This window comes from Telmatherina bonti (genome assembly GCF_933228915.1).
Source record: "Telmatherina bonti genome assembly, chromosome: 4".
Taxonomy (NCBI): domain Eukaryota; kingdom Metazoa; phylum Chordata; class Actinopteri; order Atheriniformes; family Telmatherinidae; genus Telmatherina; species Telmatherina bonti.
In genome coordinates, this window is record NC_136622.1 from 5,332,816 (window position 1) to 5,352,144 (window position 19,329).

Below are 19,329 nucleotides of genomic sequence, written 5' to 3' on the forward strand. Positions count from 1 at the left end.
CACCGCAGCAGCCTGACTGCAGCAGCCTCACCGCAGCAGCCTGACTGCAGCAGCCTGACTGCAGAAGCCTCACCGCAGCAGCCTGACCGCAGCAGCCTGACAGCAGCAGCCTGACTGCAGCAGCCAGACCGCAGCAGCCTCACCGCAGCAGCCTCACCGCAGCAGCCTGACTGCAGCAGCCTCACCGCAGCAGCCTCACCGCAGCAGCCTGACTGCAGCAGCCTGACCGCAGCAGCCGGACCGCAGCAGCCGGACCGCAGCAGCCGGACCGCAGCAGCCGGACCGCAGCAGCCGGACCGCAGCAGCCTGACCGCAGCAGCCTGACCGCAGCAGCCTGACCGCAGCAGCCGGACCGCAGCAGCCTCACCGCAGCAGCCTGACTGCAGCAGCCGGACCGCAGCAGCCGGACCGCAGCAGCCGGACCGCAGCAGCCGGACTGCAGCAGCAGCCTGACCGCAGCAGCCTGACCGCAGCAGCCGGACCGCAGCAGCCGGACCGCAGCAGCCGGACCGCAGCAGCCTGACCGCAGCAGCCTGACTGCAGCAGCCTGACTGCAGCAGCCTGACCGCAGCAGCCTGACCGCAGCAGCCTGACCGCAGCAGCCTGACCGCAGCAGCAGCCTGACTGCAGCAGCCTGACTGCAGCAGCCTGACCGCAGCAGCAGCCTGACTGCAGCAGCCTGACCGCAGCAGCCTGACCGCAGCAGCCTGACCGCAGCAGCCTGACTGCAGCAGCCTGACCGCAGCAGCAGCCTGACCGCAGCAGCAGCCTGACTGCAGCAGCAGCCCGACCGCAGCAGCCAGACCGCAGCAGCCTGACTTCAGCAGCCTGACTTCAGCAGCCAGACTGCAGCAGCAGCCTGACCGCAGCAGCAGCCTGACCGCAGCAGCAGCCTGACTGCAGCAGCCTGACTGCAGCAGCCTGACCGCAGCAGCAGCCTGACCGCAGCAGCAGCCTGACCGCAGCAGCAGCCTGACCGCAGCAGCCTGACTGCAGCAGCCTGACTGCAGCAGCCTGACTGCAGCAGCCTGACTGCAGCAGCCTGACTGCAGCAGCAGCCCGACCGCAGCAGCCAGACCGCAGCAGCCTGACTGCAGCAGCCTGACTGCAGCAGCCTGACTGCAGCAGCCTGACTGCAGCAGCCTGACTGCAGCAGCCTGACTGCAGCAGCAGCCCGACCGCAGCAGCCAGACCGCAGCAGCAGCCTGACTGCAGCAGCAGCCAGACCGCAGCAGCCAGACTGCAGCAGCAGCCTGACCGCAGCAGCCTGACCGCAGCAGCCTGACCGCAGCAGCCTGACTGCAGCAGCAGCCTGACCGCAGCAGCCTGACTGCAGCAGCCTGACCGCAGCAGCCTGACTGCAGCAGCCTGACCGCAGCAGCAGCCTGACCGCAGCAGCCTGACTGCAGCAGCCTGACCGCAGCAGCAGCCTGACCGCAGCAGGCTGACTGCAGCAGCAGCCTGACCGCAGCAGCCTGACTGCAGCAGCCTGACTGCAGCAGCCTGACTGCAGCAGCCTGACTGCAGCAGCCTGACCGCAGCAGCCTGACTGCAGCAGCCTGACCGCAGCAGCCTGACTGCAGCAGCCTGACCGCAGCAGCCTGACTGCAGCAGCCTGACTGCAGCAGCCTGACTGCAGCAGCCTGACTGCAGCAGCCTGACCGCAGCAGCAGCCTGACCGCAGCAGCAGCCTGACCGCAGCAGCCTGACTGCAGCAGCCTGACTGCAGCAGCCTGACAGCAGCAGCCTGACCGCAGCAGGCTGACCGCAGCAGCCTGACCGCAGCAGCCTGACTGCAGCAGCCTGACTGCAGCAGCCTGACCGCAGCAGCCTGACTGCAGCAGCCTGACCGCAGCAGCCTGACCGCAGCATGTACAGGCTTCATGAAGACAGAGGCTTCATTGTTCTGCTCGACTCCTCCGCCAAGGAGACGACAGTGGGATGAGCTTGTTGCCAAAATTGGAGTTTTTCTACGTGTGTGTGTTTGTAGGCCACAAACACACAGTCGAGGAATCTGGCTGGAGCGAGCAGCGATGGTGCTTTTTATGTCGATGTTTGTCTGGCTGTAGAGCAGAACGCACACCCAGACACGCTGAGGAAATTATAGTTCCACTTCCTGATGAACAGAAACAGGTTCCCCTTCCCATCGCTGCTCCCAACAATCCAGCTGGAAAACAGCGTCTGCACCGCGTTGGTTAGAAATTAATTCAGCTCATGGACTGTAGGAAGGATGGGCGGAGCCTCCATGACGTCACCTGTCTGTTTCTGAAGCTCATTGGGCGGTTCCAATCGTCGCCATCTTGGCACCATCGCATGTGTCATCACTCTGGAGAAATACAGCGGTGGGGGGGGGGGGGGGCGGCAGTGATTGATATCTGTTAAATTCAAACCTGCTTGTAGCTAAGAGCTAAATGAGCTAACATGTGAGCTAACAGGAGCTAACTAGCTACCAGAGGTAGGCGGTCTAAAGCTAAGACACGATGTTAACCGGCGACAAATCAGTTGTGCTACACTCTCCTTCCCACCAGATATTGCGGAACTGTCAATCTGAAAGACACGCCCCTTTTTACAACCGATTTAAAGATTAAATAACATCTAAAGGCTTGTCATGAAGGTAAACTTGACCTATTAAACCTAAAATGTTTCTGTACCAGGCTGTAAACGTGTTTATTTCTGATGTAAACATGTTTATTCCTGTTGTAAACATGTTTATTCCTGCTGTAAAACAGGTTTATTCCTGCTGTAAACATGTTTATTCCTGCTGTAAAACAGGTTTATTCCTGCTGTGAAGTTGGTCTTTTTAACATGGGAGATTTGCTCTGTTTTGGAGCCCCAGGTGGATGAAGGAGGAACTGCAGTTTTTAGCTTTTCTTCATAAGCTTTACTTTAAACCGCTGGAGTTTGCTGCTTCTATCAGCCTTGAACCCAAGCGCTACCGATGCATGTGACCTGCGTGGGGTCTTTGTGGCCGGTGTGGAAGTTCTGCTTTGGTCCCCGGCATGGCTCAGGGGGTTCGGTAAGACATGCAGGGAGGCCAAAGTCAGGTCAGGGGCTGGGTGCGGCTCCATTCACCCTCCTGAGAGAAGAAAGAGCAAAGAAAGCAGATTGTTTGCCCTTTCATCTCCGGCCCGCTCTGGCTGGATGCGTGACCTGTTTGGCAACCAGACCTCTGCCGGCTGGGGTTCGTGGGTTTATTTTTAAGAAAAATGGTTTTAAACAACATTTTAACGGCTTCAACTCATCAAGATTGCAAGTTTTCTGAGGCGCTCTGACTCATTCTGAAACACTTAAAGATTACATCTGAGCTGTGGTTGGACTTCCTGGAGCTGTCAGCCACATTAGAAGGCTGCAGGTCGGCTAAAAACGCAGCTTTCAGTTGAAGAACGACCGGTGAAGCAGATTATAAACACCTCAACCTTTGCTCCACAGCCTCATGCATTTCTTCTCTGAAAACAAGTCTGTGAAACGTCACCAGGCTCGTGCTTCTAGAAGATTCTGTTGCTTTTTCTGCTCTGCAACTGGAATCTTGCTTGTTTTGCAGAGGACATCCTGTAATCTATGACACAGGAAACGCTCTCAGACAGATAGACAAAAAGAGCGGGGTGGATGGGTGGAGGAGGGTTTGGGGGGAGGACAGCGAGAGGAGGGAGTGGTGGGCGAAAAGAAACAAGGTGGCGGCGGAGTTGCGATGAAAGTGACAGATTGTATCCAGAAGGGGATTCAGGGTTGCCTTAGTAAAGGCCGTCTGTCATCAGCGGCTTGTGGGATTTGGTGAACCTCCTCCTTTCAGCTCCGTAGGGTGTCTGCTTGTTTTTTCTCCCATGAAAAGCTGCTAAAAGTTTCTATTCACCTCGGCTTCAGCTTCTTTTCCCAGGACCAGTTTGTTCTGAAGGCAGCGACACCGGAAACCTGTCGCCAGCAGAGTTCAAACCTCCAGATTTATTCCTCTCTCGACTCGCGGCTGCTGTTCCAGCCTGACTCCTTCAGGCTTTTATCAGTTAATGAACCGCGGTCAGGAAAAACAAGCAGCTAATTCCTTTTCTGATTTACAAGCCTGAGAGGGAAAAAATGCTCATTTGGTTCTTAATATCGTCACAGCAGAAGTTAGTACACATGTAGGCCATCATACATTCACTATGGTGCTAAACCGTTCCTTACTGCTAGACGACAGTAGTTTAGTTCCTGGACAAAACTTTTCTTCTTTACCTGCAAACAGAAACAAAACGTAGAAGAAGGATATGCAGACGGACACTTCCCGTTTCGTTTATGTTTCGTTTACATCGGTCTGTTTTCCAGGCCTTGCAGGTCCGTTGTTGACAGAGAAAACAGAGCAATGCCTCCGGAAATCACAGGGACTTCTTCCTCTGGTTGTGTGGCAGCGCGACAACTCAACACTGCCCCCTGTGGTTTCCTGTGGTACTGCTCTGCTCGCTGCATCACGTAATCGCTAAGCTCCCTGAAATTTAACCAAATTCAGCAGGTAATCCTCACAGGTGATGAAGAAAACTGCGAATCTTCTGCGACCAGCGTTAATGGGGCAGAAACTGATGTCAGGACAAAGTGAAATGTGAATTTAGCACGTGACGGCAACATGACAGACACACCGGAGCAACATCCGAAACATTCCTGTTTACATACGTAAGGGAGCAGAACTTCTGAGCCAGTTTTCCTACCGAGTGAGTCTACAGCAGGTCTACAGAAATGCCTTCCGGTTTGGAGGTCCCCCGTTTATCTACAAAACAGAGGCACCCCTCCAAGAGCGCTGAAGTATGACTACGTAGTCCAGTAACGTGCTGAGTATCCAAAAACTGCATGTTTGGCTCTGCTGGATTTCCTTTCACAGTTTTCCTCTGAGTTATTCTACATATATCTCATAAACAAGCTCCTCGACGCCGAACCGCACCGCGGTCATTTCAGAAATATTTCTCGTCATCGGTGGAAGGAAACTTCCATGTCCCTCTGCAAATCTCAAAGCCACGCATCAGCTGTGCATTCTCCATAAAACACCCAGCTGACGTGTCTGTGTGGAGATTATACTCTACATGTGCTTTAACTTTGTGCATGTGCATCTGGTGCAGAGACTTTTCACACCTCAGCCCCGTTCGGCCAGGGACCACTTGGCAGTCACCAGAGTGAAAGTGGAAGTTTCATTTCCCCATTTCCATGAGGCAGGTCTGGTAGAAGCGCATCATATTGTGGTCTCATTGGAATAAAAGACGTTGTCGATATGAAGCATTTTTCCTCCACACACACGTCTTTGTAACTGTTAAAGACGAAAGCCTCCTCCGTTTGGAGCTTTTCCACAAACTTTATCATTTCTTTGTCTTCCTGTGACAAACAGCAGTAGTTTGCAGACACAGGAACTTGAAACTGATGGCTTTTCAAAAGGTAAAGGCAGCCTTCAACCGAGAACTACCCCACCCATCCTGTTCTGCCACAAACAGCCTCTCTAACAGATACGAACGCCCAGACACGTGCGCGCTCCAGCTCTGCACAGGGCCCCTGACAGCAGCTGAGACATGCATATGCTGCCCCATGACTTAATGCTTTGTGCGTTTCTCATGCAGGGGATATTCCTGACTGCAATGTGTGAAGTAAGAGGCTGTAAATTAGCATCTGACAGATATGTGCTTCAGAGATCCGACCGATATGTTTGACTAAAGCGATGCCAGCAGGGCCACAGGGTGTTGGATCAAACCATATCTGACTTGTGTAGAAACAGAGCAGACTGTGTCCATGGTGCATTCTGGGCTTGTCCAACACACCTCGGCTAACCATAAACCTTATCTTAGAAGTGTTACATCCTGTCTGTGCTGTGTAATCCACACCAGATCATGAAGGGGGGCGGAATGCAAAGTGTGTCAGGAGTTAGTCCAGGTGTATGATTTGCCGAAGGCTCGTTGTGAGTCAGAGTCTTATCAGCAGAGCGCTGTCAGGTCCACAATAAAGTGTCTCGGTCAGGGTCTCAGTCCGTGCACGTGTCTTATCGCTGGAGGACTTCTCATGTTTTCATGTCACAGACCCCCATCTGATAATGTTTAATCCCAGGAACCTTTGCAGAGAGATACCATCCCCTGTAATGGGATCATTTAGTCAAATTACCGCGCTTCCCCTGAAAGCAGCCCTCGGGTTCCACTGACACGGTTTAAACGGGAATTCCCAACCCAACTGCTCGCCTCGCATCTCACACTCCCTCTGCTCAGCAATCTAGACATGCAGATTTCTTTCTCTCTGAGCCCCCCCCCTCGCTGCCAATGTTCATGTTCAGCTGCCAGCTTCACCGACCCCCCCCCTCCAGCCAAGATCACCGGGACCGGATCTGGTCCTGGTGGAGAGCTGCAGCTTTGGCAGCTCGTAATCCACGAGATGAGGACTGGCACGTGGCTCAGAGACTCAGCCCAGAGCCAGCGCTGTGCGTGTGCGTGGGCATGTTCGCGTGCATGAGTGTGTGTGTGTGTCTGTGTGTGTGTGTGTGTGTGTGTGCATGTGTGAGAGATCAGCCACACTCTGGGCTAGCCACTTGCTTTCAGCCCTACAGCAATGCTTCGCTTCTGATATATGTAGGGCAAATCTCATCATGACTAGATAACCCACAAACATCTCTTTGCTGCTTTCTACTCATGAAAAACACCAGTTTACATCTGATTATTAAAAAGAACTAAATTCTTAAACCTAAAAAATGATTTCATCAAATCTTTTGTCCATATTTTTGCTCTTTTTTCCGCTTCATGTGGGGTTGCTGGTGCTATAGCCGAGGCGACTGAGGAGGTCTCAATGGAGTTGGATAAATGCATGTTGGCTCATTTTGTGGGTCCGGTCCAGTCTGGTCTGGTCCGGTCCAGTCCAGTCTAGTCCAGTAAAATTAAAAGTAAATTCAGATGCAACCCAACATCCAGATCAACTGTTCAACAAACACAAGGAGCAAAACGAAGGTGGCAGCCAACATCGGGTAACTGAAATGCAGCAATGACGTCCAGAAACGTTGACAGAGGAAGTTTACTTCGCCGTCCCTTAGAATCATCTTAAACTCCTGCGGAGATCATTTTTCCTCCTTTTAAATCAGTTTGTGATTGTCTGCATACATAGAGTCGGTCATTTAGCTGTAGTGTAAAACTGCAGTGATCTGTGCGATTTCCACAGCCAGTAATGAAACGCAGAGCACAGTGGTCCACAGGATCTAGTTTCTAAAGATCCTGACCTGGAGCATAAAAACAGATCACCGTCATCCAGCAGGGGTAAAAACATAGCCGATGCCAGATATTCTCTTGTTTTGAAAGAGAAATTGGATTTATTAGTGTAAGAGGTCGAGGAGAGATGAATGCAGATGGTTAAACAACCTCCCACTGATGTGAAAAACACTTCTTTACCATGTAGTTTCTTGCTTTTAAAGACTTCTCATGCTTAAGGCAAATGGAGAGCTTAAGATGAGACCAAGCCGTTTTTACCTATTCCCAGAGATTTCAATCATTTCTGATGAATCTGTTTCCTCTTGTGGATGTCCCCAACAGTTGTTTATTTCTGCTATAAACCACTCCTGTTTATGCATGCATGGAAAGAGAGCGGTACCACTATGGTGCCATCTGACATCCGACCAAAAACAAATCTGTTCCTGACTCGTTTTGATGTCACAGTGGCTTCACATCACTGGGGATGTTGTTGCCCAGCAACGTCTTGAGGGTTTTTTTGCTTATAGGCCGTTTGACCCGCTAGCGACTGGATATCAAGACTGGCTGTTTGTAAAGCACATCAGAGGAAGAAATGAGACATGAGTCAACATCAGACTGACTTTTACTGACTGGCGAGATCTGGGAGAAGAGACAGGATGAAGACGATGCCAGATTAGCGTCGTCAGAGGCACCAAAGCGCGACATTTTCTGTCGCTCAGCAGTGTGCCTCATTTCCAATGTGCTCAAATCAAAAGTTTCTTTGGCGCCTGCTGGAAAGGAAGCATTGAGACAAATGTGAATAAACTGAAAGAAGAATGTGTGATAAAAATCATTTAGTTGCACCACTAATCTGGATTATTTTGTCTTGTGGCAACTTTGGTTGGCTGGATCTACCAGATTTTATAAACTGTACAGAACACTATTTATAACTCAGAATAATTGGGTTGTTGCTAATAGAAACATATTTTAGGACACGTTTACAGCAGCGCTTTGGATCCTGCTGTGTCTGTTCGGAAAGTTCACTTCCTTTGGAGCGGTGTGAATGCACAAACTCTTGTTGCAGCGCCTCCTCTGGTGGGGAGTGGAACTCGTGATGTAGAAGGTCCGGTTTGTGTTAGTGGTGCAGCGTGAACTGGATCTGGAAAAACCCAGTCCCCAATGGGCCTGATTCCAGCAGACTGTCCTGGTGTGTGTGCCACCTTCATCCACGTTTACTAAAAACAGTCTTCTGTTCCAGAAACAGGTTTTTACGTGATGATTTGTTCCCACATGACTTGAATGCACCACCGGTCGCCTACTTGGCAGCTGCCGCGGAGCCGTCACACCAAAATGTCAATGAACTGAAAATGCACTCAGTGATGTCAGACGGACCAATAACCCTGTGCGTGTGCGTGTATGAGGGTGTGTGTGTGTGTGTATATGTGTATGAGTGTGTGTGTGTGGATGCCAGATAGGGGAGTGCCACTGGCGGTGTCTGGTAGCCGGACTTGCAGGCTTGTTTTATATTTAGGTGTGCTGTTGACTTTGTGTGCATGCGTGTGTGTCTTTCTATTTCTAGGGAGGCAACCAAGTTCGCACACACACACACACACACAACCCCAGCTATGTGTCACACATAGGATCCAGTGCAGCTAGGTGTGTTTGCTCGTGGGCAGCCGACAGAGGAGGCAGGAGGTGACTGGGCCAGTGTCAGTCTGTCACACACTGATACACCCGTCCAGACAGACAAGCAGGGGTTTGTTCCCCCCGCCACCGCCACCCCCGCCCTGTAGGCTGGCTTTGTAGCGATGACCTCAGCCTCTCCCAGCTGTGTCTGTCACAAACCGCCTCACACACCAGCGAGATGCAAAACCCCATTAAGCCGTTGTCTTGGTTTTACATTCAGCTCGAGGAAACGCTTGCTTGCTGTTATCTTACAGGTTCCGGGTCGTGTGCTGGGATGCAGCTCACATGTTGTGTTGATGTTGGCTGGTTCTGTCAGGCTGGTCACATCCCCAGCTCTTGTCTTTGGGTCTTGTTGTCTGCTTTGAGGACGTCCCGTCTCACTGCAGCAGCATGCGGGAGTGTGTTAAAACACACACTCAGACACACCTCCCGATGCGTGGCGTCAACAGGTGCTGCTTAGAAACGTGCTTCTCCGTGGCCGTGGAGCGTGTTGGCAGCGCCTTGTGGTTCGCCACATGTCTGTGTAATCAGTTGCACCCGCAGGGACGCAGCGTGGCTAGACGGCACAGCAGCTGTCCTCGCTCACAACTCCGGGACTTTCAGCGACTTTTCTGTGACCGACTGTAGAATGAGAGCATGATGCAGGATATATTTATGCTGGTTATTTAGACTCACGTCGGTAAAAATGCCCCATTTTTCTGCCTTGAAGTGAAAATGGATGATTGACACCTTTTAATGCTGCCAGTATGAACTGGTTCCTCTCCTCAGCTGTCCACCCTGGCTGACCATCCCACCTGTCTCTGGTCTGGACTTCCACTACAACAGGGTCCTAAGCTGGTCCACGAGGGCCGCTGTCCTGCAGGTTTTCCATGTAGTCCTGCTCCAACATACTTGGCTAGATCCAACAGCCTATCAAGTTCTGCATTGCCGGTTCATTTCAGTCAGGTGTGTTGGAGCAGGGATACATGGAAAACCTGCAGGATTGTGGCTCATGATGACTGGAGTTGGCCGCCACTCTAGATGATAACCAACTCCTGACCACTTGGACCAGTGTGCTGCAGGTTTTAGGTGTTTGGTGCTGCAACGCACCTGGTTCAGATCAAATAGATCCGGCAGCTTGTTCTGGACAAGCCGACTGATGACTGCTTCATTTGAGTCAGATGTGTTGCAGCAGGGAAACATCTACAACCTGCAGGAAACTGGCGGCACTTGGTGCATCCTGATTGAGCCTCCTGAGTCCAGACACCCTTCAGAGGAAACATTACTCCAGTGTGTGTTGACCTGAATCTGCCAGTCAGTCTCCACTGCGTCCTCCAACACCGAGTCCTCTACTTCAGGGTCAAACTCATTTATAGGCTCAGATTTTTATTTTCAGGATCTGAGTCTTTCCATGCCTACAGAGGACATTATTTTCTCCTACTGCCCACAAAGGTAGCACATCCTACCCGTCTGTAGGACCCTCCTCTGATTGGTCAGCCTGACTTTGCTGCTTGTTCTCTGTTGACAGAATGAGCTCATAACAAGGTGCTAATGTCAAGAAAAAGCTGCACAAATAGAGTTAAATGAATCCTAAATCTAAAAAAACTTCTTGTTTTCTTTCAGGGCTCTGATCCGATCCCGATGAAAAGGTCCAAACACGAAGACATCCCGTCTCAATCCTCACTGGCCGACAAAGAGAAGCAGCACGACTGGCTACAATCCCTCTCCGCCTCCAATAAGGTCGGTGTTGCCGACCTTCCCTTCTGCTCCCACTCAGGATTAAGATGATGATGATGAGTTGTGGTGCATGAGATGAAACGTCATGTTATATGATATGAAAGACTTAAGATGAGTTTAACACTGCAAGAGCCGGACAGGGGGGCAGAACCCCATTTATACCCCCATAAATGATGAATATCCCACTTCAGCGACTTTACTTCTCAAATTGTAGAGTAATACATCTGCATGGGATAGAACACACTCGCATTCATACAGGCCGTCCAGGGTTCCCAACATCTCTGACGTGCCTTTCTCAGGAGGTTTTACAGGTTGTATTTTAATAAAAATCTCTTCCTTCATCCATACATACCCCCCCCCCCCCCCCCCCCCATCTGTACCTGAAATGAACTGGTCCCACTATGGTTGCATGTTTCCGTTCTGCTTTTTCCACTTCGTACTTCTACATGAACACACCAGAAAGATCTTGTTTCTTTAGTTTTTTTCTATTTGTGTTTCTGTATTTTTTACAATATTTTGGTTTTGCATGATTTGAGGGGTGATGGAGACGCAGCTACTTGCATAGCAACAGGCTCTGGGGACACTGGGAACACTGGGGACACTGGAGACACCCCTTCTCTGATTGGTTGACCGTGTATCTGCTGAATGTGAATATTCATAAAGCTCCAGTTCAGTTAGAAACTGTGACACTGGCGTCGCTGGACGGAGTCTCGTTCCGGATGCGAACGTTCCCGCTGATGTTCGGAGCTCTGCAGGCGCTAACACTCTGCTCAGTGCGTTGAAGGAAATTTCTCCACCTGGGAGGTAAAAAGAGAAATATTTTCTTCTTGCAGGGGCTGAGCTGCATCCAGCCCAGACAGAGACCCTCAGCCTTCAGACCTTGGTCTCCTCACATCCCCGCCGGTGATAAGGAGCCCTCCAGTCACCCCCTGGCCCTGCTGAGAGACAGGTAAGCTCCAAAACTCTAAAACCAGTAAAAGCCACCAGTAGAGATGACGGCCGCTTTGTTGTGCTGAATAAACCGAACTCCCAGCCTGCTCTCCCTCTCGTCTGGGTGGGCCGGTGTCACATGGGTCAGCTCTGACTGTACCACAGCCTCCCACACTCCACTACTCACACACATTTGACACACTCACGCTGTGGGCACCCACTTGGCATGGTAGCGCCAGTGCATCACCACGGATCTGGCCCAGTTTCTCCTGCAGTGGGAGGAAAGCGCTGCAGGCGGTTTCATGTGAGTGTTTCTGTGCCCTGATTGGCACAAGTTGTCCAGCTGGGTCTGTGGGAGCGACTGTCTGCGCGAGCTGCACATCACGACTCCTTCTGAGGCCGGAGCCACATTCAGCGTCTCCTTTCTCTTCCAGCTTCTACAACTATAAGAGTCTGGAGAGCGCCGTGGCCCCCAACGTCGCCCTCACGCCGCTGCCGCTGGGGAAGGTGGGGCCCATGTCCCCATCGGTGCCTGGAACCTCCCACCCAAGTGGAGCTGAGCCCCCGGGGGAGGGCAGCAACCCTCATCCACGGCCTCGCAAGAGAAGAGCTACGGGGGAGGTCCCGCCTCTGGCGCCAGAGCTCCCCTGTCCTCTGTCCGCCGCCGCCAGCAAGCTGCCGCCGCCGCCGCCTCAGGACGACAAAGACTCTGAGGTGGAGATCGAAGTGGAGAGCCGTGACGAATGTAAGCGCACCGTTCCACCCCTCCATTCTTCTGTTTGTCTCGTTTCTCACGTGTCTGCTCTCTCCTTCCAGTCACTTCGTCCCTGTCCTCCCTGTCCTCCCCGTCCTTCACCTCGTCCAGCAGCTCCGCCAAGGATCTGAGCTCACCGGGCGTCCAGGGGCCCGTCTGTACCGTCACATCAGCCGAATGCCCCGCCCCCGCTGCTGCGCCCGTCACGGCCCCCGTCGCCCCCCCCGAGCTGGGTCTGGAGTCGGAGCTGGAGAGTCTGAGACAGGCGCTGGACAGCGGACTGGACTCCAAAGAGTCCAAGGAGAAGTTTCTGCACGAGATCGTTAAGATGAGAGTGAAGCAAGAGGAGAAGCTGGGCTCGGCGCTGCAGGCCAAACGCAGCCTCCAGCAGGTAGAGTCCAGATCTTCCCTCCACCCCTCAGCTGGGACGGTCCGGTTAAAGGCGGCTTCTATCAGAACCAGGACCGGCTGGTTAGGCAGGGTTAGCGGTTTACTGATTAACCTGGAAGCAAAGCTAAAGGTTTACACAGTTTTATAACCTGTTAGCTAACCTTAACGTTGATGCACACCAGGCGGTAGACGTTTGTATAGTTTAACTTCAGGTGACTCTGCAGACTCAGAGAGGAATATCTCCGGCTTCAGCCTGCAGACGTGCACGCAGTCCTCCTCACAGTCTGCTCAGCTCTGCAAGACTTAGACCAAAGTGGAGATGGTGACGGAAGACGTCCATCTTTATGGACTAAGACAGGCGAGAGTGAAGAAAAGCTGCATCCTGAGTGAAGGACAGGAGCTCCACGGTTAAACAAACAGCTGGTTAGGCGACTGAGCCGCTGCCGGCAGCGCTGAGGGTGTGATGAGGCTTGTGTCTTTCAGCCAACAAAGCCTGAGGACAGACGTCGTAGTCCCAACAACCTGGTTCCCATGAGCAGTGACACACACACACACACACACACACACACACACACACACACACACACACATGTTCGCGCTCTTCCAGTGATTCAGAGGAAGGAGCGTAACGTCTGTCAGCCGCGGCTTATAAACACCGACACAGCGGCGTATCGTAGCGGGTCTCAGGTGTCGACAGCCCAGAAACACCAGCAGGACCTGCATCTGTTGCAGAACCACCGGACCTCCCAGCGCTTCAGAACTTTCCAGAACTTTCCCCTGTAACCTCTGAACCTTCTCTTTAAAGGAGCTGGAGTTCCTGCGGGTGGCGAAGAAGGAGAAGCTGCGGGAGGCGACGGAGGCCAAACGCAACCTGAGGAAGGAGATCGAGCGTCTGCGAGCCGAGAGCGAGAAGAAGATGAAGGAGGCCAACGAGTCTCGGATCCGTCTGAAGAGGGAACTGGAGCAGGCGCGGCAGCTGCGGGTCTGCGACAAGGGCTGCGAGGCCGGGCGTCTGCGGGCAAAGTACTCCGCACAGGTCAGTTCACGCTCGCACGCCGCAGTTTAACCCGCAGAGAGCTCCGCCCCTCACGCCTGGTTCTCACGCCGGGTTCTCACGCCGGGTTCTCACGCCGGGTTCTCACGCCGGGTTCTCACGCCGGGTTCTCACGCCTGGTTCTCACGCCGGGTTCTCACGCCGGGTTCTCACGCCGGGTTCTCACGCCGAGTTCTCACGCCGGGTTCTCACGTCGGGTTCTCACGTCGGGTTCTCACGCCGGGTTCTCACGCCTGGTTCTCACGCCGAGTTCTCACGCCGGGTTCTCACGCCGGGTTCTCACGCCTGGTTCTCACGCCGAGTTCTCACGCCGGGTTCTCATGCCGGGTTCTCACGTCGAGTTCTCACGCTTCCCAACAGAAACGGACGGGCAGTTTTTATTAAAGTCTGACTTCCAAATCATCCAAGTTCTAAAAACGCTCCGAACCAAAGAGATGAAGCCGAGTTCTGTTGGAAACAAACCGGTTTATTCTGGATCTTTGGATCCGTCTGTTCCCAGTCTGACAGGGAACAGGATTTCTGCCGCCACCGTGTCAGAAACCACGAGTTGGGACCAAACCTGGACCTGGAAGCCCTCTGATGGAGGGACGGATCCTCTCCAGAACCAGGACCTTAACGGGTCTGATGGAGGGACAGATCCTCTCCAGAACCAGGACCTTAACGGGTCTGATGGAGGGACGGATCCTCTCCAGAACCAGGACCTTAACGGGTCTGATGGAGGGACAGATCCTCTCCAGAACCAGGACCTTAACGGGTCTGATGGAGGGACGGATCCTCTCCAGAACCAGGACCTTAACGGGTCTGATGGAGGGACAGATCCTCTCCAGAACCAGGACCTTAACGGGTCTGATGGAGGGACGGATCCTCTCCAGAACCAGGACCTTAACGGGTCTGATAGAGGGACGGATCCTCTCCAGAACCAGGACCTTAACGGGTCTGATGGAGGGACGGATCCTCTCCAGAACCAGGACCTTAACGGGTCTGATGGAGGGACGGATCCTCTCCAGAACCGGGACCTTAACGGGTCCAGGAAGTCCCTCAGGATTTCAGTTCTGCAGAACTGGTCCTGCAGACGGTTTGGGAAGTCTCATGGTCTAACAGGGTTCAGACGGTGTGGATGAGTTCTGATAGAACATAAATCGGACAAACGGATCAACAAAGTGATGCGAGACGTTTGGGTCGAGTCGAAGTTCCTCTCAGATCTGCAGAGAAGCAAAAGAACCGTTTCCTCTTCAGAAGGACCCAAGTTCAGCCCTGACACGATCCACCCCCCTCTTCAGGAAGAGACGTCCACCTCCCCGAGGCACCGTGGGAAATGCAGATCAGACTAAACAGGAGGGAGGCTCTGAGCCCCCCCGCCCCGCCCCAGAGGCTGCCGCCGTGAGAGGAGGAAGGCTGTCGTTAGAAAAACTGTTTCACTGATCTCATGATGCTGACATGGCCAGCTGCTGGAAGACGCCAGCTGGCAACCAGACTGGATCAGGATCTAGATCTGGATCTGGTCTCTTACAGAAAACATCACACTGACAACATGAAGCTGGATCCGTGTCCTGTCACAGCAACGCTTCATACCGGTACAGTTTAACCAGAACGAGGCAGCCATGTCGCCATGTTCACTCATTCGTTCTTTAACGCTCAGTCCCGTTGAGGCTCGCTCGTTTTTTCTAAATTCTACGTTGGAGCTGAAAATGTTGCTTTTATCGGACCTGTTTTATAACCCGACATGAACATGGCATCAGAGCTGCAGCGAGGACGGGTGGTGCACGGGGACGGGTAGACGCTGTGCTCCATGTTACCGTCTGAAAGTCTCCAACGTCCCCTCACCTGACCAGTAAAACCTCTTTATTTGCTCCAGTCCAGTAAAGCCACCTGTAGAGACCAGTCCAGGAAAACCAAATGAGTTAAAATGTGATTCGTTGTGTTTGTGTGGAGCAGTGGTGTCCAACGTCGGTCGTCCAAGGCTGCTGTACCGCATGTTTCCCATGTCTCCCTGCTCCAACACACCTTGCTTACATTAATAAAGTTCTGCACAATGACTCATTAAGGTGAGTCAGGTGTGTTGGAGCAGGGACACGTGGAAAACCTGCAGGATTGTAGCCCTCGAGGACCGGAGCTGGACACCTACGGGGCTGGAGCTTCGAGTCACCATGACAACGGTCACCAAGCCGGTTCTGCAGAGAGCGGTCCGATGGCTGAAGGTTCTGGTTCCTTCTACTTTTAGAAGGTGTAGGAGGAAGTAAGCCTGTTATCTGTTATGTTTAGACACGGCGGCGCTTCATCCCTTCAGTCAAACGCCTTTTTAAGCCTGAAGGATTGAGAGATCAGCGTTAAGGGGTTTATCGGGCAAACAAACGCTTTCCTCTGAGCTCCGCTGCAACAACGAGCGAACACGCGTCATCAGCTGATTCCTGCTCCGTCTCTTCCAGATCGAAGACCTCCAGATGAAGCTGCAGCACGCAGAGGCCGACCGCGAGCAGCTCAGAGCCGACCTGCTGCAGGAGCGGGAGGCCAGGGAGCACCTGGAGAAGGTGGTGAGGGAGCTACAGCAGCAGCTTTGGCCCAAATCTGCCAGCAAAGACGGTGCGAAGGATGGACCGGCTGACAACTAGCCCCCACACTCCTCCATCAGCCCACAGGACGTCTTACGCCGACTTCAGAACATTAAAGACCCCACTGTCTCCCACACCCCCCCAGATACAAACACACACACACACACCAGGAGCTGTTTGGCATCCAGGCCCATGAAGAGTCTAGTGAGTGGTTGCCATGGAAACGGACCGGGAATGTGCTTGTTTATCCGGCCTGGCTCGCTCAGAACTGATAACTGGATCAGAAGAAGTTTCCCTCAGCAGGACACGAGACTTTCCAGACCCTGTTAGAGGCGATCCCGTCAGCCTTACAGCCAGGTGGGGGGGCGTGTCCCGCCGCAGGAATCTGGACACAACATAAGCTATCCCAGAGCCTGCAGCGCCACATGTTGACACGGTTCTTTGTTTTTCTGTTTAAGTCTAAAAATATTAAAAACTAGAAATAAATAAAAAGAAACAAACATGGAAATGGACTTCCACGGCACCACCCGGGTTTGTCATGATTTCAGGGGGCCGTTGCAGCCCACCAGGGTCCCACATCTCCCAGACTCCTCCCGGAACATCCGTTATTTCCAGGCAGGTATGCGTTTTCAGCCGACGGGAAGCTAAAGGCACCTTTCCCAGCGAGCACTTCGTGTCCAGCAGTTCCTCCCATTCACACACTGGGTTGCCATATTTTCTTACTTTTAAAAGTTTTTAATCTTCTAAAAAAGAAAAAAAGACGTAAATACTCCAGATGTGAGCGTGTTCTTGTTTTTTATTACCTTGCAAACAGACGACGTGTTTTTACTCCAATTGACATCATCTGTGAAGAGGAAGTGGGCTGGATGGACTCTCCTCAATAACCACAAAAATGTTCATTTTCATTAAATTAAGGTTTGTAAATATAAATATGTTTTTTTTCTTTTTGTACTTTACAATATTGAATCGCACTTTGTCATAACAAGAAGCTGTTGTAAGGCATCGTACCCCCGCTGTTGGATCTCTGCAGACCACCTGACTGCTGCCACAAACCCTGCAAGCATCTCGCCATTAAACACCAATGGAAACAGTTCTTCTGTTTTCTAAAGGCTAATTATTGTAAATAAAGAAAGGAAACTGTGTAGATGTTGCTTGCTGATGCAGTGTGTGTGGGGGGGATGGGGGGGGGTTGTTTCTGGGCGGCTGGAAGCTGAACTGTTTGGAAGAAAACGCCGCCAGTCTGCCGCCACGCAGCAGGTACAATGCAGCCAGAATGTATATTATGTTCACGCTTTCATTTTTGCTTTGGTTGATGTTTAATGTGGAGATATTTGATTGCTTGCTTGTTTTCACCCCCCCCCCCCCCCCCCCTCCCCCGTCCCCATAGAAGAAATATTTTCCTTTTGTGCATGAAATTTGAGAAAGTTTGCCATAAATATAGTCAGTTATGGGGCATTGATGGACGCTGTGTGTGTAAGGGTTTTCATTGTGTTATGCAATATAAAGCGACTCGTCTTATTCAGCAAAAGAAACACTTAATGTTGTTTTTAATGAAAAGTAAATAAAAAAAACTTCACACCTGCATAAAAACTAAAAATATTAACGCGATGCTGGACAACCTCAAGTGCCTGGATGTGGGCGGAAGGTTTCCAGAGTAGGAAAACTATTGATGAGGCTGCCTGGGTGGGGGTGGGGGTTGGGTTCGCGGGCTGCAGCTCTTTTAATCAGTGTTTTAAAAAACGACCAGTTTACACGTATTTTTCTTCTTCAATGCAGAGAACAATGAAACATCGCAACGGCGCTTTTCCTTTCTTTATCTGGAATCCATGATATGCATGTTCAGTTTTTATAGAATTTAATTGTTACTATGAGTTGTAAATAAACCGTTTATTCCCAGTTTGCAGACTGGGGGGCGCTTTCTTATCCCACGTCGCCCCTACACGTCTGCAGACCCCAATTGGTACATTTTGTAGTCGTTTTTATGCTCGAGAGTTAATAGTCTGTGTAGTTTATGTTACTCGCTGTTTTGTAAAAAAAAAAAAAAAAAAAAAGCCGGGGTGGGGGGGGTCACAACAACATTGGCCTCTTTGCTCGCCCCCCCCTCCCTCCCTCCCCATGCAAAGAGAAAAAAGCTGTTTTCTAAAGGAAAATCATTTTGCTAAATAACGGAGTAGCAATAACGGTCCGCATTACTACAGAAAACACAAGCCAGTTGAAAATCTAAGAGTATAAAAATGTAAATATTTTTTTCATTTACAGTCTTGTATAATTTATGTACATGGTGTTTCCTTTTTCAGAAATATCTTTTCTTACAATAGCTTTTTGTTTTTTAAGTTTTTGTTTTGACTAAGATGCTTCAGAAGAGAATATTCCCGACATGTTAACCTTTTTTTAAACTGTAAACCTCTAAAAGACCTGTGTTTTACAGCAGTTCCTGCGTATGTTTAGCAGTATTGTACAACAGACCTGCAGTATGGGCCGTGTTGCAGCTTCCCCGACATTCTCATGTATCATTTTAGCCCTGCGCTGCTGCTACTACTACTACTACTACAGTTATAGAATATTTTTTATGTAAGAGGCAAGCTTTCCCATTTATTAATGCTACATATACAGTATGAAAAAACCTGCTCTGCTTATTCATCTCTCCCCATTTTCCTTCATCTTTTTAGGCTTTTTTTCTCCTAAAATGACACCGTTCCCTCTAATGACACGGACTATATTGTAAAGTAAAGGACTTTATGAGATTATGTTTGAAAATAGCTATGCTTATATACTACAGTGACTGAATGTACAGTGTATAGATGCATTACCAGAAATAAAGTTGTTTGTCCAGACTGGATGGCCCATTTTCATCATTTTGTAAAAATATACATCTTAATTCTCCTGTGAAAACAGCAACATGGTGGTCTTCTTTCCTCATGTCCCACTGGAAACAATATCATCTACATGAAGCCTGTAATTAAATTTCAAATTACAGGCTTTTATATACACATATATATATAATATATATATATATATATATATATATATATATAAATATACATATATACATACATACATTTACACACACCATGGTCCCACACAATAAACATAAAAAAAATGGCA

General features: G+C 51.0%; 1 protein-coding gene across 1 annotated transcript in view; it reads left to right on the forward strand.

Moving 5' to 3' along the window:
- Nucleotides 1-19,058, forward strand: part of skia (v-ski avian sarcoma viral oncogene homolog a) — an 87,227-nt gene extending 68,169 nt beyond the window's left edge. Inside the window, exons 2-7 of the mRNA XM_079238952.1 lie at nucleotides 10,434-10,550; nucleotides 11,381-11,496; nucleotides 11,912-12,222; nucleotides 12,294-12,622; nucleotides 13,427-13,657; nucleotides 16,102-19,058. Coding sequence (XP_079095078.1) covers nucleotides 10,434-10,550; nucleotides 11,381-11,496; nucleotides 11,912-12,222; nucleotides 12,294-12,622; nucleotides 13,427-13,657; nucleotides 16,102-16,284 — 1,287 coding nt within the window. The 3' untranslated portion in view covers nucleotides 16,285-19,058. The remainder of the gene's footprint in view (nucleotides 1-10,433; nucleotides 10,551-11,380; nucleotides 11,497-11,911; nucleotides 12,223-12,293; nucleotides 12,623-13,426; nucleotides 13,658-16,101) is intronic.
- The last annotated feature ends 271 nt before the right edge of the window (nucleotides 19,059-19,329 follow it).